This window comes from Mobula birostris, chromosome 7 (genome assembly GCF_030028105.1).
Source record: "Mobula birostris isolate sMobBir1 chromosome 7, sMobBir1.hap1, whole genome shotgun sequence".
NCBI classification, from domain to species: domain Eukaryota; kingdom Metazoa; phylum Chordata; class Chondrichthyes; order Myliobatiformes; family Myliobatidae; genus Mobula; species Mobula birostris.
The window spans coordinates 47,431,998-47,456,659 of NC_092376.1; the positions used below are offsets into that span (position 1 = coordinate 47,431,998).

The 24,662-nt window shown below is 37.4% G+C and overlaps 1 protein-coding gene across 4 annotated transcripts in view; it reads right to left on the reverse strand.

Annotated features, from left to right (window-relative positions):
- Nucleotides 1-24,662, reverse strand: part of zmym2 (zinc finger, MYM-type 2) — a 152,558-nt gene that overhangs the window by 18,660 nt on the left and 109,236 nt on the right. For all 4 annotated transcript variants that reach the window (XM_072263077.1, XM_072263078.1, XM_072263074.1 and 1 more), the window contains 7 exons: nucleotides 23,327-23,442; nucleotides 23,000-23,171; nucleotides 18,516-18,650; nucleotides 12,218-12,312; nucleotides 11,573-11,747; nucleotides 8,081-8,238; nucleotides 2,896-3,010 (listed from right to left, as the gene is read on the reverse strand). In XM_072263077.1, the coding sequence (XP_072119178.1) occupies nucleotides 2,896-3,010; nucleotides 8,081-8,238; nucleotides 11,573-11,747; nucleotides 12,218-12,312; nucleotides 18,516-18,650; nucleotides 23,000-23,171; nucleotides 23,327-23,442 (966 nt within the window). The remainder of the gene's footprint in view (nucleotides 1-2,895; nucleotides 3,011-8,080; nucleotides 8,239-11,572; nucleotides 11,748-12,217; nucleotides 12,313-18,515; nucleotides 18,651-22,999; nucleotides 23,172-23,326; nucleotides 23,443-24,662) is intronic.

Here is a 24,662-nt window from a genome sequence, read left to right on the forward strand (position 1 = left end):
ATCCCATAGAATGGGAGGTGAAACCTCTGCATTATTGTTGAACTCTAAGTAAAGACCAATTTCTTAATTTGTTCCTTAAAATAGGGATCATTGAGTCGACTTGAATTTAGTTTCCGTATAGTATTCTTTGGTTGCAGGTCAAAATCAACAGATAAATGCATAGATGCATGGTCACTTAAATCTATTGTCCCAATTCCACAGGTGTTTATTTTGTCTTTATCTTTTACAAATGTTATGAAATAGTCTATTCTTGTATATAAAGAATGGGGGGACAGAATAGTGAGTGTAATCCCTTTTGTCGGGGAAAAGGTCTCTCCTTATATCAATTAGACCAACATCCTCAAAGTGTGTTAACTTTCTTAAGTAATGACTGTTTCATGGGTTTTTCTACTGGAAGAGTCTACCTTTGGTTGTAATTGTAAATTTAAATCTCCCCCACATATCAAGAGACCTTCTGTTTCCGTTACTATAATATTAGTGATTTTCTGGAAGAAATGACTATCACTTCCTGGGGGTGCATATATATTCAATAGAGTAACGGAATTCCCGTCTATATTCCCCCTTACTAGAATATATCTGCCCTCCTTATCTCCCACTTAGAATATTTTTTCCAAATTTAGCTTGCTTGACATGAGAATAGCAACTTCTCTCCTATGCCCTGATTTATATGAGGAGAAAAAAAATTAGTGATGCCCATTCTCTTTAGTTTTCCATGCTCATTTTCATTTTAATGAGTTTCCTGTAAATATACTACATGGGCTTGTTCTTTCTTCATTTTAGATGGAATTTTATTGCGTTTGAACAGCCCATTGACATTAAAAGAGATGAATTTTACTTTATCATTAGCCATGTGTATCTATCTATCAGTGTATCATTGAAATTAGCAGAAAAGAACTTAGCCGATCTGCTCCCTGAACAGGTAAGAACAAAGAAACGCAAATGAGAAAAAAGGTAACGAAGGTGTGATTCCAAGGCTGAGGTCTCTAGTAAATGACCCTGGGCTGAGCTAGAGGAAACGTCCAGCTGTGGGGGATAGCTTCTCCTACCTGTGGGCTGAGGGCCCCCACTGCAGCACCCACGGAAGTAAAAAAAAAAGTATGTCCATTACACAGAAAAGACTTCCCTGTATATTCCTCCCATATATATATATATGTTCTCATTTAGGTGGGGGAAAAAGGAGTGAATGAATGAATAAAAAATAAAACAGAGTAATAGAAAATCCACATTGTAATATGTATTTCTTGAGATAAATATAGTATCGTCTGTTTTGGCTCCTGTTTAGCTTATCAGCACTTTTGAGATTAGTCAGACCTTATAGCTCTTCTGGCGGGGGTAAGGGCTGTCTTCTGAAAACTCGCAATCTCTCCCCGATATTCTTCTCTCGCTCTTCTCCCGTCCCCTGCTTTCGCGGTCCTCCCACCATTTCCCAGGCGGAGCGGGATAGCTGCTCAGCCAGGCTTTCCCTCGGTTTGATTATGTTGACGGGCAGTCCTCTGTTCTTCATGTCTGCAGTCGCCTCCTCCACTGTCTGGTACAGCTGTGTCCCGTTCTCATAGAACACACATAGTTTAGCAGGGTACGGAGTCTGGAAGCTAATTTTTCTCTGCTTTAACACTCGCATCGCTTCAGAATATTCCTTATGTTTCTGCAGGATCGCTGGGGGGTAATCTTGATGAAAATATATTATTCTCTCATTCAAAAATACCTTCTTCTTTCCCTAGGCCTTGCACAGAATCTCTGCTTTGGTTTTGTAACGGTTGAATCTGATTAATATTGACCGTGGCTTGTCTTCCCTATCCCCGGAGGGTCTCGGGGCGAGCGTCTGGTGTGCTCTCTCGATGTCAAGTTCCATAGTCGGGGGAATCTCCAGCATGTCCCATAGTAACTTTTCCACAAACTCCACCATAGACGACCCCTCCGTTCCTTCGGGAACATTATATACCCTTATATTCTTCTGTCAAGAGCTCCCTTCTTGGTCGAGTAGTTTATTTTCTTGCTGATTTATCACTTCTATCATCTTGCTTAGCACCTGTTCCACATTTTGAATGCGATCTTCCACCTTTTCAACTCGTGTCTCTGCTTCCGCTATTTTTTGATTAATGTTGGTGAGCTCAGATTTAATATCGTTTAGTTGTTGTTTTATGTCTTTACCAAAGTTCCGTATCTCCTCCAGAACTTTTGCTAAACTTGCCTCTTCGTTTGAATGAGGGCTAGCGTTAACTTTGCCATCATGTGCCTGTGTAGGAGAGCTGTTCGCTGTATTTTCTTCGTTTACAGGCTCTGCAATGGTGCTTTTTTTTGTTTCCATCCCTTTTCCCCATTCTTTCCCCCCTTACCAGTTCAAGTATTATCGAGAAATTTTGTATTTGGCGGTTTAACGGGGTGAAATAAGTATTTTTTCAGAGGAGCTGTTATTTTAGGCAGCCATTTTGGGTGCTATCACTGGAACCCTGCCATCAACCACTTTGATGTAGATATTTAAAAAAACATTTTCAGATGTTTTCAGAACTGTTTTCTTGTTCTGAGCAGTAGACATCCAACACGAGCGGTACTTAAATAACTACTTTTTCCATGAGTGGCTGGATGAAATTTCAACAAAAATTGCAATTATTATCGCAGTTCTTCTATTGAGCCCTTCTCAGCATACCTTTGAATAAATGCTTGATTAGTTTTGATCTTAATTTTTAATAACATTCATCTACTTGTAGGTAAAATTAGAATTGTTAATGAATCCATGTGCAAGTGTGCCCCAGTGTGTTAGTGTAAATAATGCTGTATTTAAAGCACTTGATTTTTCTAAATGCACCCAACAGAATGAATGTACACAAAAAGATGTAATAGCCACATTAACTTAGATAAACTGTTACTGGAGAAATGTATACGAACATTTATTACCGTTTGGCAGTATGCTTGGTCGCCAACTTTTCAAGATTATATTGAATTCTTCATTAAAGGCCTTGTAACAAGGGTCACTAAATATGTTTTCATTCCTATTATTTTCATATAGGTACTGGAGAAAGAAAAACAAAATTGCATAAATCCTGTGAACAGTAAACCAGAACGCCAAAAATAGATTGATATCATTTAGTTCCATTGATAAACCATTGTTACTTGATAATTGAGAACTTTGTTCTGTAACGCATTAGAGCTCAATCAAGTCCTTTGGTAATTCACAGTCAAAATAATCATATTAAAATATATATATAGTTGTGTTATTTTAAAAGCATTGTGACAAGTGGCCCAATAATCAACACAAGTGAGAGATTAGCTTTTAACATGAAAATGGAGAGGGTCAGTTGCTTTAAATTCCTTGGCATCAACATATCCTGGGACCAGCATGTACTGTAAGTATCACCACAAAGAAGGCATGACAGCACCTCTATTTTCTTTGAAGTTTACACAGATTTGGCATGTCACCAAAAACTTTGACAAACTTCTAGAGATGCACAGTGGAAAGTATCCCAATTGCACCTCAGCCCGATAGAGAAACATCAATGCCCAGGAATGGAAAAATGCTTAAAAAGTGGTGGATGCAGCCCAATCCATCACAGGCAAAGCCCACCCCACTCCTGAGTACATTTACACGGACCTCGCGCAATAAAGCAGCATCCATTATCAAAGATCCCCACCATCCAGGCCAGGCCCTCTTCTTGATACTTCTTGGTAGGATGTGCAGAAGCCATAGGTCCCACACCATCAGGTTCAGGAACAGTTATGGGCTTACAACGATCAGTCTCCTGACCGGGATGGTTAAGTTCATTCATTGCTACTCTGAACTGATTCTATGATCTATAGACTCACTTTCAAGGACTCTTTACAACTCCTGTTCTCAGTATTAATTTTATTTGCACAATATGTCTTCTTTTGCACACTGGTGTTTGTCAGTCTTTGTTTATGTATAGTTTTTCACAAAATCCTATTTATTTCTTTTCCCCTGTAAATGCCTGCAAGAAAATGAATCTCCAGGTAGTATATAGTAATATATACATACTTTGATGATAAATTTACTTTTGAAACATAAACCAGAAAGCTGTCTACTTTTTTTTTTACCCAGTTTGTTGATCATCTTTAAGAGAGGAATGGACACTCTTCAGAACTTGAGCGAAGAATGATGGCTCTTGCAAATGATAATGACGTTCTGGGAACTGATTCCAAGAAATTGCATGCCTGGCTTCTTAAATGTACCACTTCACAATTATCTCAGTAAACAGGTCTGTTGCTAGAAAGCAGTATGATGACCTCTTCAGTGATAAACATGTTTAAGTGCTTGCATTAAGAGTTTATCCCTCAACATTCTTTTAACTAAGATTATTCTTCTACATAATCAGCTTAAAATTATGAAAATTTTTATCTGGAAGGCATATGATCTTTGAAGTGCAAACTAGCAATACATTTTAAATTTCCATTAAATACTTGCTCTGTAAAATTATAATTGACAAAGTAATCCAGCAAATTCCTTCATAATACAAAATCAGCTAGACATCAGAGAGTGAATTCAAGTTACTTAAGTTTCTATTCTTTCCAAAATCTTGTTGAGAAGCACTTCCGTAAATTATAGCTGAGATGAAAAGTGTGTATATACATCTGAAGAGCTCTGAAAGCATTCTCACTGGTAGTTTTAAAGGAAATAGTTTAACCTTTACAGTTGAGTTAGTGCCAAAGCTCTTTGGGAAGGAATGGTTTAATAATTTGGTGCCAAGATGACATTCTTGATGACGAGATTAGAACTAAAGTGATCCTTCATAGTCAACCAATAAACAATTCCAGGCAATCAACAGGATCCCAATTACTTTTGTTGCATGGCTAGTCAGAACAGATTACTAACAGGTTTTGAAGCTGTTGAATTTTATATAGATCTATAAAATCATTGTCCTTGCACTACTGGACGGACAGTGAGAAACTCAGGAAATCTGTTCTTAGCTAAGTTTATTTACTCCAAAAATATTGAGAAATTACACTACAGACCATTCTGACTTCAAAAATATTAAGTAACTATTTACATTGTAACATTAGCAATAAACTGGGCTTTTTATCATTAAAATATTGTTGATGTGTGTGTGTGGTCCAGTTGTGCAACAATTTTCAAAAAGTACACAAGCCCCCATCAAGACGTGTAGTATTATTTCTGGCAAATTAAATTATGTATACATTAATCAGGAAGCATAAAAAGCAAGTTCTCAAATTGTCTACCCTAGCAATCAATGCTGAGGTACAGCTTTCCATTCCATATATTGCAGATTCTGATCTAGAAATAGAGAGGAGCTAACTAAACTGGCACTTTATGTGGTATGCTGAACCTAAAGAAGAAAGAGAAATTGCTGAAAACCATATATAATTAATAAGAGGAATGTAATGATATTACAATAAAATCAAAGGTACATGAAGGAAGTACACTTCATTAGAAAAATCACAGGGTGGGGAGAATATTAGATAAACAAAATGGTTTAAGAGCATTCTACACTGGGAAGCGCACATAGGATTTTTGGAAAAAGACCATTTACTAGAATATATTTTATCAAGGAAGTTAGCAATAGTGAAAACTTATAATACGTGTAATACTTTCTAAAACCTGTGAACTAAGTTGATTGCAGTATCTAAAGTGATCAAAGGTGGATAGGCTAGACAGTGAACAACTGCATTTCAATGTGGGTATCTAGAACAAGAAAGTTTAAAATCAGAACAAAATTGGGTGAAGATATCCTATCAAAAGCAAATGCCCTGAAGACTACAGAGAGATGAATACTTAGTTTTCAAAATCTTTACTTTCGACCAAAGAAACGCAGTAAATAAATAATAGTGTGGCTCACAAAATAGCACACTTAAGCTCTAATAAGGTGCAATGGCACTGTGAGGAGTGAAAGTGTACTGCAACTTCAGTGATCTGTGGTTGATTCTGCACACCCGCCCCATCACAGCATAGCTTTCCACCAGCCCACCCACAATCCAAGCATGTACTGATTAATTAGTTAACTGACTACTGTGAATCACCCCTAGTATAGGTGACTGGTTGGAAATTCAGGGGATTGCTAACGTGCAAGTAATGAAAGAAAAGTTTGTAAATGTGTTAATGTAACTGATGGGGTTATTCTGAGAACTGGCAGAGACTTTGTGGGCTAAATGGCCTCTTTATGCTGCGAAGAACTATGAAAATTAGCAGAAGCGAAAATTGATCAAGCTAATTCCAGCTGTGGACATTTATCAAAATGCATCACAGGTAGTAAGTTCCACTTTTACAGACTTTTGTCTAAGTCGGAAATTACACAAAAATCACTTGATTTTGAACCGTGCCTCCACAGTACTGTCATCAAAAGCACATTAGATTGATTAGAAAGTGGAGTGACAGAGAGGAAACCAGTTTTGCGCTTCATAGGAAGAAATGCATACATATATTGCACTGTGCTAACCACTCTGCTAGCATGCGGTCCCAACATGGGAAAGCCTGTACACCAAGTTGGAATACTGCTTGTCCATAAGATATAGGAGCAGAACCAGGCCATTTGGCCCATCAAGTCTGCCACAATGAACTGCAGCACATGGAAAACACATTAACACTCATTACACCACCACCAATGACAAAATATAGTTCCCATTACCGGTGAGCCCACTTAAGGCCATATTAGTAACAGAATTTTCCCTATAGAACTTGCAAATCACTAACCAAAATGTTGAGATATGGAATAAAATTCACTATTCGAGAATTTATTTGAATAAAAGCAGATGAATACAAAATTTTCACTTGCATTTTTTGAGATGAATGATGTGGATATTGCCTACATGGTCTTTAGTAAAGCATTTGACAAGGTCCTTCATGATAGGCTGATTCAGAAGATTAAGAAGATTCATTGTGATATGGTAGATTGAAGTCAAAACTGGCCTGGCATTCAGAAGGTATATGGTGGTGGTGGTGGAGGGGTGCTATTCTGATTGGAGGTCTGTGACTGGTGATGTTCCACAGGGATTAGTTCTGGGACCTCTGTTGGTTGTGATATATACAAATAACCTGGATGAAAATGTTGATGGGCTGATTAGGAAGTCTGCAGATGATACAAAAATTGATGGAGTTGTAGACACTGAAGAAGTTTGGCAAGGGATAAAGCAGGATATAGATCAGTTGTAGCTATGGGCAGAGAACTAGATGAAGTTGAATCCAGGCACCTGTGAAGTGTTGTACAATGGGAGGGTAAATACAAGGGGAAAGTATAAAGTAAATGGCAGGACCCATAACCGCATTGATGTACAAAGGGATCTTTGGGTGCAAGGCTATGGTTTTCTGAAAGAGGCAACACACGTAGATAGGGTGGTAAAGGTGCCTTATGGCATGTTTGCCTTTAGTCAAGGCACTGAGTGTAAGAGTCAGGAACTCATGTTGCAGCTGTTGAGCCTCATTTGGAGCCTGTGTACAGCTCCAGCCAATTCGTTATAGGAAGGATGTGGAGGCGGAGGGGAAACTTGATAGAAATTTTTAATATTATGAAAGACATGTTCAATATCAACATTTAAGACACATAGACAAGTACATGGACAGGAAAGGTTGAGAGGGATATGGCCCAAATGAAGGGAAATGGGATTATCTCACATGGGCATCTTAGTTGGCATATGAGTCAGTATGTTTCTATGCTGAATCACTCTAAGACTCAAAAAATAGGTAAGATAGTCTTTTTCCCAGTGTAGAAATGACAAATACGAGAGGACATGTTTTTAAGGTGAGAGGGGGGAAGTTGCCAGGGTGGTGTGGAAACAAACAGGATAGTGGCATTTAGACTGGCATATTGAACGTGCAGGGAATGGAAGGAAATGGACCGTGTGCAGGCAGGTAGGTTTAATTTGGCATCATGGTCAGCAGAGACATAGTGGGCAAAGGGCCTATTCCTGTGCTGTACAGTTCTAAGTTTCTTGATTTATGTACAGTGTATGTGACATCACGTTACAGAGAATTGCAACACAGACAATATTCTAAGAACACATTCTCCCTCAATGCAGGGAAATCACCTATATTTAGCAGGAAGTCATAGAACATAATATCAGCAATTCAGGTGTGAAGAGATTTACTTACAACCATAATTTTATATATGTAACTAACCTGTTGGATTCCAAGACATAGATAATATAGACTATCAGGTGCATAGCGTTCCCCATTAGGTCTTCGAACTTCCTTTACAAACTTAGATAATCCACAATCAAGTTCTGTGGCTGTACATGACAATAAGTCCTCTTTAAACTGTGTTGACTTTGACAATACTAAAAGAAAGGTAGAAAATAATTATATTTTTGACTTTTTCCAATATTATGTAGCGATTTTTTAAAATTTTAAAATACTTCAGTTACTTCTTGTCCTGTCTTTATCATGTCATCCAACTTACAATGTCCTTGTTGCGTCCTGTTCCATACCCTGATTTTATTGGGTTAACAACTGGCAACCATTTTTAGTGTGGTGCACCTCTGTTGCATATGTTTACTTTTGCCTTTATATTTTTCTCCCTTTTGCTGCTCAATATTTAATTTGATTTTGTTAAGGTTGTGGTTTGTAATAAAAAAATAAAAACATATAAAAAAAACAACTAGCAACCATGACTTCAGCACCCCAAGCCCCAAAATTCCTTTGCGTTGTTATTTAAATCCCACCCCATGGCGTCATTTTTTGACAATCTGTTCTAATAATAGTTGCTTGATAATCCAAATGACTATAATCAATCAGTTAGTCACAGTGTAGTTTCACCTGTCAGCTTCGATTCAGCTGACTGTGGCCCATGTCCAGGAATGTGGCTACGTTGCTGGTGGTGAATGTAGGCAAGGATGGTGGGTGTGGACTGGCTTTTGGGAGCGCAAGTTCAGTGTGCAACTTAAGCCAGATATTGGGATTCACATTTAGTCTAGGCAAGTTCCACTCTACAATATGGAGATCAGAACCTGAAACATGAAGGTCATCGTGGACAACCCCAACAGATATGAATGTTGCTGTACTACCATAACAAGAGAACTTGGACACACTGACATTGAGATTTTTTGCACTGAGTGAGGCAAATTGAACAGGAGATGGCAGTTTAAAGAACAAAGTGGTGGGTACATCTTTCCCTGGAAGGATAAAATGGATGAGGAACACTATATTTATAGAATGAACTTCATAATCACCCCCTCCAGATAACTTCAATGCTGAGGTGGGAACTGACATAATCGTTTGGCAAAATGTGGTCAACAAGCATTGCGCAGGAAAAGCAAAATCTGTCCGGTTCTTCTCCTGGATATGGCCTTGTCATAATGAACGAACACATTTCATCAGAGGGATGAGCATAAGAAGTCATGGCAACACCAGGAGTCCATACACTTGCAGATGACATTACTGTTTGACCAAGGACCAGCAAAGATGTTTGCATCCTGCAAACCAAAAAGGTTCTTGATTATTAAGGGTGTCAAAGGTTACAGGGAGAAAGATTTGAGGGGGAAAATAAATCAGACATAATCAAATGGAGGAGAGGACTTGATAGGCCAAATAGCCTAATTGAGTTCCTATGCCTCATAGTCTAACAGACACTGATTACTGCTCTACTGTCAATTGTCTAATCTACTCTTTTTAACTCCATCAATCTGGCTCCAAACAACCACTAAACCCACAGCTTATGTGATGAAGGCTGCTATATTTGGTTCCTGGTTTATATACCAAGAAGCAGGAAGACTGGTTTGACTCCTGTCTGCTGTGAAATTTCTTCTTGGGAAGACCTTGCTGATGCAAAATGACCACCTTGTTGCTATGCTCACTCTTGCCATGGCGTAAGAATTGATCATTTGAAGATTAAGCTGTCACACCCTCACCTATTAGTTTGGTTGTCCTTCACCCAGTTTGGTTCCTTCTACACCCATTTCTGTTTCAGTTAATCAGTTCATTATGTCAGTGATCATTAGCACCTGTTTGTTTAATCATGCACTGGGTTGTATACAAAGTAATCAAGTTTTTATCTAAAAGCTGGTCTATTACTTAATATTGCTTTCTTTAACAAAATGCTAATATTTTTCTGGAACATTACATTTTTTTGGAAAATGTATGTTTGGAAATCTAAAATTATGCTCCTTTTCAACTGACACACGAATGCAGAAGACAAAGTAAACACACAAAACAAAATTTATATAAAAAATCTAGGGTGCCCAAGACTTTTGTACAATACTGTATCTATGCCCCAGTTTACTGAGAGCAGCAAATAAGGGTGAGCTCAACAGGGACAATGGCAAAAATAGTTTCTATTATTAAACAGTTTCCTATTGGAAGGAACACTCAAACATCCTCCTCAATTCCAACTCTCATGTGAACACCCTATACCATAACTACACAATAGCCTGTTTAGGCCAGCCCTGCCTGACCAACAAAAAGTTGAGAGGACCATTGACAAATTCAAAAATAATAAGGCCTTAGGCGCAGGTGGCAGTCTTGTTCAAATCCTGGTGATGACCAGCTTCGTTCACAAATCCACTACCTCACAGCCCAAAATGCTGAGAGGAAGATAACAGACAATCTCTTCCAGGTCAAATTCCCTTAAGTACTCAGAGTCTAGTACGAATGGCCACATTTTTATAGATCCTTGCAATGGCCCTACCATGGGATATGATAGAAGTATATAAGGTTATGAGGTTGATGGTCAGTCTTTCTCTCAGCGTGGAAATGCCAAATTAAAGAGGGCATAACTTTAAGGCGAGACGTGCAGAGTTTTAAAGGAGATTTACAATGTAGTCTCAGCCCGAAACGTCGACTGTATACTCTTTTCCATAGATGCTGCCTGGCCTGCTAAGTTCCTCCAGCATTACTTTGCTATCCAGCAGCTGCAGATTTTCTCTTTGTTTATGACTTACAATGCAAGTTTTTTTGGATTCTGCTTTATACAGAAAGCGGTAGGTGCCTGGAATGCACTGGCGGAAGTAGATGCGATAACAATAGCTAAGAGGCATTTAGACAGGCACATGAACAGGCAGGGAATGAAAGGATAAAGGTCATGTGGAGAGAGATAAGATTGGTTTAGCTTGGCATCATGATTAGCATATACATTGTGGACCAAGGGACCCATTCTTGTGCTGAAATATTCCATGTTACAAGTGGAAGGAGGTGCACATTACCTCATAAACCACCCATTCTGCCCACCTTGTTGAAAACCTTTATCACAACTTTTACCTGCAGAAAAGTTTGTGGTTCCTTGTTGGCCTCATTACCCATCTCACAATCCAAGAAACCAGAGTACAATTACCGTTGATCCGGAGAGACCGTTTACAAAATCATACCACTAAACAAATATTCTGCGGTTGGCTTTGTAGTTTTTCTGAAGAGAATATTATTCCAACTTCTCGGCGCCATCAAACATTATTTTTAAAAACTAGACTTCAATTTACATTTAACTTACATTTCCCTCCCCCTCTTCCTAAATAAAATTATACACCTTAGTAGCATACTTATTTTTCTTTTTTGACTTTTGGTACTTTCCCCAGCAGTGGGGTTACTGCTGAGAAGAAGTAGACTAATGGATATACAGTTACTTGTTCTGCTCAGTAAAAACAGACTATTCTATAACTACACCAGTATCAAAGAAATACTTACGAGCAGAGTTATATCCATCTACTTTGACTGTATTTTCACTCTTGACTTTTTTAGTTGCAATCCAATGCTTCCATGCATTTATACCATAAATATAACTTAATGTGAATCCAACTTCAGATGTGGAGACGCTACCATCTTGGGAATGATTATCAGTAAGTGCCTTTTGCTTTGTACCCTATGAAAGCAAAACAAATCAGTGACATTTTAAAGTAATATCATACAACAGGATAAGATACATCATTTGCAGATAGCAAATACAGTATATCCCTTTTTGCTTTAGCCAGGAGGTATATAAATAGCAGGTTACATACAAATAAAGTAAAAAGATAATTTCAATTTCAGCCTGTGTTTCCTTTGGAGGAAGTTGGTGAAAGGAAGAGTAAATGATGAAAATTAAGGTAATCATGTAATGTTAGTGATGTTACATAAAATAACGGGTCAATGATGAAGAAGGGGAAGAAGATCTAAATTCTTGATACCAACACATGCAGACAATTAGGTAAAGTTTCATTAGATGCAAGCTTATCTTTATATTATCATTAAAATCATACCAAATGTTTAATATTAAATGTACAACATCAAGATGGACTTTCAGCTTGATGCACAAATCATCAAATATTCTAAGTTATGAAAATATCTTCATACCTTTCTTCTAGATTGAGGTCTGGGTTGCTCTTCATATTCTTCTCCAAAAACTGGAGGTAATAGATAATCACCCTCAGTATCCAACTCTTCTGCAGCTGTAAACACACAAATTTTTCTTTACAATGTATAAGCTCAATAAGGAAACCCTATAAACATCACTGACTCCCTCAAGATCAATCCATAGCTGAAAAATCATTCTGATATACCCTCTTTAAGAATACTGCTTCACTGAGTGAGCAGATGCTTATTTCCAACTCAGAACAAACACTTGAATGTCTTAGGCTACGTCCACACTAGACCGGATAAATCCGTAACTAAAGCCTTCTCTCTTCGTTTTGACCCTCCGTCCACACTAAAACAGCGTTTTCCTCCCCCAAAAATGGAGCTTTTCTAAAACACTCTCCAGAGTGAATAAATCTGAAAACGCTGGTTGGCTGTTGTGTGTATGGGGTAACCGGCTATTTTTAAAAACGCTGCCTTGACATGCCGGAACAAATGGTGGTGGCAGCGTGGCATTTCATTGTTCTCTTGAATGCAACCTCCAACACCACAACAACAATATCTGACAATAGATGTGTAACATCCTAGTGTAACGTTGTATGGAAATACAAGATAACACTGATGCAGACATGTTTTATACATTTAACAAGGTGCTTTATTAATGTAATGCTTGTGCAAACATTCAATAGATGCAATTGTCACTTTTGCCCAGTAACTCGTTTTACTGCACATGTTAAATACAGCAAAATAATACACAAAGACATGGCAAAAGTAAAGGCAAACAAATGAGGTAACAGCAAATTTCACTTTTGCCCAGTAACAAGCCTTATTGTACTTAGTCGTAGCTGTCGTCCCTTTCATCGGTGAAGTGACTATGGCTGTAGGAAATGTTTCTGGACAAACGCGCACCAAGTCTTTCGTTTGGCAATTTCTTTTTAAGTTTTTCTAGTCTGTAACTGGACAAACGCGCACCAAGTATACAGCTTCCTCTTCGCTTGTTTTTTGTGTGTCCTGTGCATGCCCAGTAGGAGGAGATTCACCCAAATACCCGTTTTAATGTGGACAGAGGTATTTTCAACAACACCTGGTGTGGACGCCTATCATTTTTACGCGAAATCGGCGTTTTCAAGATTATCCGGTCTAGTGTGGACGTAGCCTTAATCTCAAATCTCATTTCCCAATTAAGGGAAGCTGGCATTGTAAATTGTGATGTAATTATGGGAACAATTTGGCATGCAAAATATTGCACTACATTCAAATAAAGATGCAACAATCCTTTGATTAACCACTTCACCTGGTTAATGCATATTCCAAAAGCACTAAGTAAACTGACCCTAACGCTACTGCCTGGGAAGCTTTTAAAAAACAAGTGAAGGCAACTGAAAAGAGATAAGGAGGGAAAAGATGAAATATAAAGATAAGCTAGCCAACAACACAGAACAAGCCAAAAGTTTTTTTTCAGATATATAAAAAGGCAGGCTTGCTGTCTGGGGGGGGGGGGGGGTGTTTAAAACTGAGTTGGCAGAGGGATGGGGACGGGAGTGATAGAGCTGAGGATGGGGCAGCTGGTATACAAGTCAATGCAGTGTGTAGTGAGACTGTCAGGAAGGACAGGCAGATGACAGGGCAAAATTGGTCAGTGTGTGAGGTGAAGTGTAACATGGGGGCAAAATCAAAAAGGGTGATATTGCAGGATTGAAGGTTATATCTGAATGCACACAGTATTTGGAATAAGGTAGATGGTCTTGTAATGTATTTAGAGATTGGCAGGTATAATGTAGGCATGAGACATGGCTGAAAGATTATGTTTGGGAGCTTAACATCCAAGGATACATCTTTTATCAAAAGCTCAGGCAGGTAGGTAAAAGAGGGTGGTGTGGGTCTGTTGGCAAAAAAATGAAATCAAATCCTTAGAAAGAGGTGCATAGGATTGTAAGGTATAGAATCCATGTGGGTAGAGTTAAGAAACTGCACGGGTAACAACACACTGATGGGAGTTACTACCTACAGGCCCCTGAACAGTAGATAGGATGTGCAATATAAATTTGAATGGGAAATAGAAAGGACATGTAATAAAAACGTTATGACAGTCAATGGGGATTTGAATATTCAGATAGATTGAGAAAATCAGGATGGTGCTGGATCACAAGAGAAGGAATTTATAGAATGCCTACAAGATGGCTTTTTAGAGCAGCTATGTTTGAGCCCCCAAGGGGAAAAACAATTCTGCATTGGGTGTTGTGTAATGAACCCGATTTGATTAGGAAGCTTAAGGTAAAGGAATCTTTGGGAGACAGTGATCATAATGTGATAGAATTCACCCAGCAGTTTGAGAGGGAGACAATAAAATCAGATGTATCAGTATAACAATGGAGTTAAGGGAATTACAATGTTATGAGAGAGGAGCTGGCCAGAGTTGACTGAAAGGGGACACTAGCAGGGATGACAGGAGAATAGCAATGGCTGGAGTTTTCACGGGCAATTCAGAAGATGCAAGATAAATACATGCCAAAGATGAAGAATTATTCTAAAGGAACGATGAGGCAACTGTGACTGACAAGAGAATTCAAAAATAGCATAAAAGAAAAAGAGAGGGCAAATAATATAGTAAAAATTAGTGGACAGAGGATTGGGAAGCTTTTAAAAAGCAGAAGGCAACTATAAAAAATCATGAGAGAAAAGATGAAATTTGAAGGTAAGCTAGCCAATAATATCAGGAGGAGATCAAAGGTTTTTTCAGATATATAAAGAGTAAAATAGAGATGAGAATAGATATTAGACCTCTGGAAAATGATGCCAGAGAGGTAGCAATGGAGAAAAAAAATGACAGATGAACTTAATATGTATTTTGAGTCAGTCTTCACTGTGAAAAATGCTAGCAGTATGCCAGATACTTGAGAGTGTCAGGGGACAGAAGTGAATGTAGTTGCTACAACTAAGGATAAGATCCTTGGAAAGCTGAAAGATCTGAAGGTAAATAAGTCACCTGGACTAGATGGACTACACCCCAGGGCTCTTAAAGAGGTGGCTAAAGAGATTCTGAAGGCATTAATAATGAACTTTCATAGCATTGGAATGGTTTTTCTGTAAGTGAATAATGACTAAAGCTATCCCTAAATATATAATAGTGAAAATTTCCAAACAGGTGACTTTAAAATCTGTTGTTTTAAAGTTAAAAAATTGTTTTTGTACATGCAGTGCAAATCTCATACACTATAAACACACACAAATATAATGTAGCTTTAGTGGTTAAAGTATGAGTAAAAGTGAAGTTTTCTTTCCATTTAAAAGGGTTATATAAAAATCAATTTCTATTCATAGACAAGTGCAGAACAAGGGGACAATAATATAAGGAAGTCACTAACATCAATTCAGGACATTGAGTGGACTTAGCAAGTCCAACCAACTTCCTTCATCTTTGTGAATCACATGAGTATGCGAAAGACACATGCCTGTTCCCAAAGGCATCCATGAGGACCACATCATGAGAGGTGTGCAAAAGCTCAGCATCTAACACCTTAGCCACTCCAGAGGGAGTTACGTTCTTATCTACTCCATGGAGGAACAAAGTCTATGCAGGCTAGTCTTTCAAATGGCAGCCCACTCTCGGAATTTTAGCCTCAAAACACCCAGAGTAACATCTCATAATTATGATCCCGTTACTCTCTCAAAGTCAAGATAACCCTTGTTCTCAGCTTCCAGCTGTAGGATCATTCCAGGTCGTATTTGTTGAAACATACCTGTTTGTTGATCGACTGCTGCATCTGACAAATAATTGACACTCTCACCTCTCTAAGACAAGACTTCCATCTACTTTTCCACCAACGTAGATATACTTGTCATTAGTATTTACTGTCATTGCTGGTTTCTCTGAGGTGTAGTTACTCATGGACTGCAGTCATATCCTTTGAAACCTCTTTGATAACTTTCTGCTAGAAGGCTGTGACCTTGGAGGGTCACTGAGGCACTGCAGGTGATGTAATTCACCAGCCTCAAGTCCATTAGGCACATTCTCTGTCTGATGAGTCACTTGTACTGCAATCAGCAAATACTATGTACTAACATTGTGAAGCTGACTGTCTGAGATCTGAAGGTTGGCACCATGACAAATTCCACCACAGTAATGCCTACCATTTCCGACATGGCTATACCAGGAAACCAACAATAGTGCTGATAGTACCAGAATCAAAGCTTTACATCTGTGTTAGCAGTGTTTCTGATGTTGGAACAACAATAGCAAATATGTACCTAATTTGCCCTTTTGCCATGACCCATGTATCCATCAACCCCAGTACAGGTGGCCCCCATTTTCTGAACATTTGCTTTATGACACCTCGCTGTTACGAAAGACCTACATTAGTTACCTGTTTTCGCTAACAGAAGGTGTTTTCACTGTTACGAAAAAAGGCAGCACGTGCCCGAACAGCCAAGCTCCTCCCCCGGAACTGCATTCTAGCCAGCATTGCTTATATATGTACTTTATCTCGATTTATTTTGTGCATCCATTAACAAGATGAGTTCTAAGGTATCCGAAAAGCCTAAAAGAGCTCGCAAGGGTGTTACACTTAGTGTAAAGCTAGACATAATTAAGCGTTTCGATTGTGGTGAACGAAGTAAGGACATTGTCCGCACGTTGAACTTGCCTGCGTCCACCATTCGCACTATTTATACGCAGAGAGAAAGAATTTTGAAAGCCGCCGATGTTACTGTTGGTTCTGCTCGTAGCAAAATGGTCTCTCTTAGTCGGCATCCAATAATGGATAAAATGGAAAGTCTATTGCTTGAGTGGATTGATGGGTGTACAAAGCGTGGTGTTCCGTTAAGTTTTCTTATACTTAAGGAGAAATCAGTCAGTCTTTTTAATACGCTGAAACAGAAAGCACTAGACGATGGTGATGAAAGTGGAATTTAAAGGTAGTCATGAGTGGTTTGATCGGTTTCTGAGGCGAGGGCAGCTTCATAGTTTAAGCAGTGGTCCCCAACCTCCGGGCTGCGGACCGATACATTGCCGCGAAGAATGCAGTGGTAGTCGGAACGCACCGAGCACATCTTTAAGAAAAAAGCCGAAATAAACAAGCTAATTAACTAGGTGCCGCCCAACATGTAAATGTTGGCCCAGATCAGAGGCGATTGCCGATTGTGTCAGGTGCTTATTTGTATAAGCAAACGTTTAACTGTGACAAAACTGCAATTTATTGGAGTCTTCCCGATTCCGGTAAGTGAAACTATACTGCACATACATTATTTCTACTTTATATAGGCTGTGTATTTTTATGTGTTATTTGGTATGATTTGGCAGCTTCATAGTTTAAAGATTACTGCAGAGAGTTTTTCTGCCGAGAGCGCTTCCGCGAGATTTTCGCTGCGCTAGACAGTGCTGCAGAAAAGTATTTCTACTTTACATAGGTTGTGTATTTATCATATCATTTCTGCTTTTACTATATGTTACTGTTATTTTAGGTTTTATGTGTTATTTGACATGATTTTGTAGGTTATTTTTTGGGTCTGGGAACGCTCAAAAATTTTTCCCATATTAATATATCGTAATTGCTTATTCACTTTACGACATTCCGGCTTACAAAACGTTTCATAAGAACGCTTTACCTTCGGATAGTGGGGAAAACCTGTACTCATCCTGGATAGAGTTATAATTTTACTATTTAACATATATGCTTTTGAATTATTATTTCCAAAGTGCATTACTTTTACATTTTTCTGCATTGAACTGCATAATGATCTGGAAGCAGTTTCATGTCAGCTCTCTAGTGTGGGTTACTGCACTGCAAAAGTTCTAAAAGTAAAAACAATTAACATAAATATGTAACGCATACAAAATGCTGGAGAAACTCAACAGGTCAGGCAGCATCTATGGAAAGGAATGAAGAATCAATGTGTCGGGCCAAGACCCTTCATCAGGACTGGAAAGGACAGGGGCAGAAACCAGAAAAAGAAGGTGGGGTTTGAGAAGAAGTAGAAGGTAGAGCAGAGGTTCCCAACCCTTTTCACGCCATGGAGCCTTACCACTAACCAAGGGGTCCATGGACCCCAGGTGGGTGAGGGAAGGGGAATGAAGTGAGAAAATGGGAGAAGATAGGTGGGAAAGGTAAAGGGCTGAAGGAAGAATATGATAGGAGAGGAGAAAATCAATATGTATCTGCAGATGAAAATGACCCACTGTTCATAATTACATCTCAATTTATTTACATGTAACACTAAAATGGGGTCATTCTGGATACACACTTTAAATAGCTAAGTAAAGGTAAATTTTAAAATAAAAGTGCAATTTTAAGGAACATACTTCTTGGAAAATCAATCTCAAGGTCCAGTCCAAGCTCATATTGACTACCAGGCATATTGGGTTGCTCTTCCAGATCATCTTTAATGGTCCCAAAAACATCCAAGAAACTTTCACCATTCTCATCATTGTCAATACCTAAAAACAAATTTCCACAATAGCATATCATAGAGGTTGTAATTTCTTAATATAAAGATTAAATTCTATTCCTTTCTTTTCTTTTTAAAACTTTTTATTAATTTTTCAAAATTATAAACTCAATAACAAGGTTGGTACAAAGAGATTGGAAAAATGTTCATCAGCATATATAAAATGAATTTTAAGTAACATAGAAATAAAAGACTTCCAAACTCATAATGAGATTAAACATTAACAAAGAAATAAAAAGAAAAAAAATATATAAACAAAAAAAAACCCAAAAGAAAAAGAGAAAAAAATGCCCCAAAAAAAGGCAAAACAGGGCTAGACCAACAACTTTTATCAGACATGATCCATAATGTCGCTAACTCCGCTTCGCTCATCATATAATTTTAGAAAAAAGATTCGGAAAGGTCAGATTACATCATATGAAAATGTTGCATAAAAGATTTCCAGGTATCTTCAAATTTAACCAAAGGGTCAAAAATATCACTTCTAATTTTTTCTAAATTTAAACTTAATATGGTTTGAGAAAACCATTGGAGTGTAGTTGGAGGATTAATTTCCTTCCAGTTCAACAAAATAGATCTTCTCGCCATTAAAGTAACAAAAGCTATCATTCGAGAGGCCGAAGAAGATAAAGATCTATGTTCTACCATTGGCAATCCAAAGATTGCCATAATAGGATGGGGTTTTAAATCAAAGCATAGAACTGTTGAAATAATATCAAAAATGTCTTTCCAATATTTTTCCAAAAGAGGACAGGACCAAAACATATGAGTTAAAGAAACCACTTCAGATTGACATCTATCACAAGTAGGGTTTATATGGGAATAAAAACGAGCTTGTTTATCTTTGGACATATGAGCTCTGTGTACTGCTTTAAATTGTATTAAAGTATGTTTAGCACATATAGAAGAAGTACTAACTAATTGAAAAATTTTATCCCATTTCTCTGTAGGTACGGAAAGTTGAAGTTCTCTTTCCCATTCATTTTTAATTTTATCAGATATATCTGGCTGTAATTTCATAATTATATCATAAATTATTGCTATTAATCCCTTCTGCAAAGGATTAAAACCTAAAATTTTATCAAAAATGCCAGAAGGATTTGAAGTCGGAAAGGTAGGCAACGTAGTATTTAAAAAATTTCTTATTTGTAAGTATCTAAAAACATGGGATCTAGGCAAATCAAATTTCTCAGATAACTGCTCAAAAGACATAAAGCAGTTATCCAGAAATAGATCACGAAAACATATTATGCCTTTCGTTTTCCATATCAGAAAGCCTTGGTCCATTACCGAGGGTTGGAAAAAGAAATTAGATATAATAGGACTTGATAACATAAGTTCATTCAAGCGAAAAAATTTACGAAATTGAAACCATATTCGCAATGTATGTTTAACTATAGGGTTGAAAATTTGTTTATTCAATTTAGATGGTGCAACAGGCAGTGAAGTTCCTAAAATGGAGGCTAAAGAAAACCCTTGTACAGAATGGCCTTCAAGGTTTACCCAATGTGGGCTTGGAGTTATATTCCAATCTTGTGTCCAAAATATTAAGTATCGGATATTAATTGCCCAGTAGTAAAATCTTAGGACAGGCAATGCCAAACCACCCTCTTTCTTAGATTTCTGTAAGTATTTTTTACTTAGTCTGGGATTTCTATTTTGCCATATATAAGAGGAAATTTTAGAGTCAATAGTATCAAAAAAAGATTTAGGAATAAAAATCGGTATCGCTTGAAATAAATATAAAAATTTGGGTAAAATAATCATTTTAACAGCATTAATACGGCCAATCAAAGATAGAGACAAAGGGGACTATTTAGTAATCAGTTGTTTAACCTGATTAATTAATGGTAAAAGGTTGAAATTGAATAGATCCTTATGTCTCTTAGTAATTTTAACTCCCAAATAAGTAAAATAATCAGTAATCAGTCTAAATGGAGAGTTTCTATAAATAGGAACCTGCATATTTAATGGAAAGAGTTAAATTCTATTCCTATAGATCTTTAAATCACTTCTCTGTTGACAAGGGAGCAACAAAAGATCAGAAATATCATTATTTAATAGTTAATTGCCACAGGAAAGATAAATTCAATCAATATTATTGCATAAAAAATGGCAGTGAACTGTACTGATTTATGATGCTCTCCTCTCTCTCAGTTAATAAAGTTCTCTCTCTACCTGTCTTTTTTTTCTAGTTATCTTCTGCACTTAATTTTCAGTTGATTTAATAGTTGCCCAGTGCAGTCATATTCACAAACTACTAATGAAACAGGAGTTCTGCACAGTAGATTTGGTAGGATTTTGGTAGAGGTAGAAGTTTGTTGTAAATTGTGACAACTAGGCTAATACTCATACTGGAGCAAAGCATTCAAGGAGAATTACTGGAGGCTGATGGGCCATATAATATTTGAAAAATGGGTGCTGTTCTGTTGTATTTCTAAGGGCAGGATCACATACAACTACATTGGCAGGAGCAATCTAAAAATAAAACATCAGCTATTTTATCATAAAAACTCTGTTTCAGACTTCCCCTTTTAATCCTCCCCTCTCGGTGAATTTATGTAAATTTTTGGCAAACATAAAATTAATGAATGACTAGATTCCCTGCTTTAAACAATGTTAATTCTACTAGATTTGAGAGCGCCAGGGATCAGGTGGCAATTCCTCAGATTGTGTGAAGTGAGGGGGCCAGCGATTGTTTTGTCGCTGTTTTTTTTCTGTGGGAGAGGGGGCGGGAGATTTTGGGGTCTACGAGTTTTGTTTCTTTTCCTTTTTCATATGTATTTCATGGCTATCTGGAGAAGATGAATATCAGTGTTGTATTGTACACACATACTTTGACAATAAAATGAACCTTTGAACAGTACCATAAATAACATGACTAATAAATTGTCAATAATTTGTACTATGTTGAAAAATGGGAAAATAAAAAAATGGTGCTTTGCTCAATAATAATGAATTTAAGTGACTAACACAGCTATTTCCTTAGATGCCTTTTATTATATCTAATTTTATTTTAAATGCTCTATGGCAGGGTTTCTAACCTTTTTTATGCCATGGACTCCTACCATTAACCGAGGGGTATGTGGACCCCAGTTTGCAATCAATCATGAAGTCTTTGAGCCACTTGTCTTCGATTAATTCAAAGCGCTAGAAAAACATTACTGGTACTCTTACAACATTTAATAAGTGTCTGGTCAAGCATTTGAACTGCTGTCAATTAGAATGCTCTGGGACAGGCTTTATTTAAACAGCTATGGATGAGTGTGTCCCCACAAAATCCTTCAGTTTTCCCCAGTCTGCATGAACAATGAAATCTGGAATCTGCTTACAGCCGGATCAGGAATGCTACAAGAGGTGCAGGTATGATCTCACAGAAAGCCATCTCACAGGTGGTGAAGATTCCAGACTAGAATGGAATCAACGAGGGTTGCTGCCCCTGAGAAGGACTGCGGTCCTAATTTGAATTTAGCAGTATTAGTACAGGTGAGTGGTTTTAGAACACTGAGGGCATTTATGCGTTAACCATATGGGTAGCTCTGGAATCACATCTTAACCAGACAGGTTAAGAGTGCTAATTTTCCTTGCATCAAGAGTATTAGTTAACTAAATGGGTTCAGAAACAATAATCCATTAGTTTTATGGTCATTATTACTAATGCTAGTTAGTAGTTATTTTACAAAATTCAAGATTATTAACTGAACTAAAAAGGTTTTGGTCAGTCACATTCTCACAGACAACCTGATGGCTTCAAGCTGTTAAGAACTGATTTAAAGTGCTGGTTTGATAAAAGGGAATGATTATTGTGTTAAAATAAATTAATGTCATTTTGTGTCATTTTTAGTCTGCACAGAACTAAACTTATTTATAATATTCTCGCAAACTACACTATTGTTGCTTGTTTCCTTGTTTTCTTCACAGTAATGCTTCTTACAAATCTTTTTAATTTTGTTGCTGCTTTTCTCTTTAATTTCTTCATTTGCTTCAACTTTGTAAATCTTTAAAAGCAAAATCGTGATATTGAGTGAAAGGGATTTGAAAAATATAAATGGTTTGATAATTTCAATAAGTATGTTTTTATTTATTAGAGAGGGAAGATAAATGAACAAGTGTATTTTTGACTTCACATTTAGTTACTGGCATTTCTTTTCACTTTAGTTTTTACTGGTATACATGGCACACTCTAGTGCTGGGACATAAAACTGCACTCCTAGTAATCCATAGGGATTAAACTAGTTTTGGCTTTATTTCTTTTATTAAGCAAAAGACCATCAACATTGCATCTTCTTTTCCACCATATCATTTTCTTTTCCCTGTTACTTAAGTATAAAAGCTTACCACAAAGTTCCATGGATACTGGATTCTTTTCTGCTTCAGCAATCATTTCTGCCATAGCAAGTATGTCAGCCTCAATGGGATTGGAAGGTACCTTCCTTTTTAGATCCTCTATTGTTTCAACTATCTTCTCAGCATTCTCTAGGGTAGTAGGTAGAAATACTGGAACAGGTACCTGCTCCAGAAATATTACATTAATGGCTGCACATCTTATGAGAAATACGGATGGAAAATGGCCAAAATTTAGTTCATTTCACTTAATTAAATCCTACAACAAAGAAAAGTTTTACTTTTAAAATGCTGAGCTACATGTTTAAACAATGAACTTACCGGTAAAGGCATAGAAATTGGTACTGGATAGTTGTTACAATACATGTGCATAGGCACTGGGATATAGACTGGCACAGGGATAGGCACAGGAACCAACTGAGGCTTCCAGTCATCCTCTGAAATAAGAAAATATGCGAACTTATGAAGCATTTTCATATCTTCTTGTCAAATATACACAGATAAAATCAAAGCATAAGTGAAAGGCAGAGTGAAATTGTGAGAAAGAGACTGGACAAATAAAAGCCGGTGCAATAATAAATTGTCTCTTTTGTTTTTTTTTCATTTTCACACTTGCTTTCTGTTATACTTCAAAGTATACCAAACCCAGACAACACCTCCCTCCCCAATGATGCAATTTAAAAATTCTCATATTTTCATGGATGTGCCCCTTCCCTTCTCTGTAATCCGGTCCCATAACTATCAGGTTGTTGCAATAGCTCTTCACCTCAGCAGTGGGGACTCCCATCTCATCTTCTTCCCGTCCCTCTACCTTTTCCATTTATCCTCTGTTCCCTGGTTTGACACATGCTTCAACACAGATTAACTGAAATTCCTGGGAATTTATGTTTAGCACCTCAACCTTTCTGTTGTAAACCACTGGTATGAGTTACTGTTAGGCAGTTTACGACTGCTGCACCTATTGCAAATGAAGGCCTAGGAATTTATAATGCTGATATAAAAATTAAGTACAGTAGGAATGACATTACATTTGCATACATTTACTTCCATTTCATCCAAAGACTACATTTGCCTCTGTACCTGATGTGCAATATCTTGGAACGTGTAACATTTAAAATATAAATGTCTGCATTCATTAACTGATGTCATTTTTCCAGATTTTGTGTCAACTTATTCCATTATAAATTCTTATCTTATGTTCAAACCTAAATAGTTAAAATTGCCAAATGCAACATGATTTACATCTATCTATCACTTGGTGATATATTATGCCTCAGTTTTGCAGTTCCCAACTGCTTGGCTGTACAGGAGATTATCTCCTGTGCTCCAGCAGACTCTACCTTGCTTCTGAAACAAGTGCAAGTCGTGTTAACTGTAAGTATCAAGTCAAAGCATAACATAAAAATAATAGCAACATTTTAAAATAATGATTGGATAACAGTGTGCCTGGTGTAGTTAATGCCAGTCTTCCAACTGCATTTTAACTGATAGTTTTGTTTTCTTAACGCCCCACATTCAGTATTACATGAACTGACTTACAAACCAATTAAGAATGGCCTAAATTGCACAGCAACAGTCTCCATCTAAACTCTGAACAAGATTGCCCATAAAGGTTACAAAATGGTAAGGCTTTGCTATAGTTATAAGTAGGCAGGCA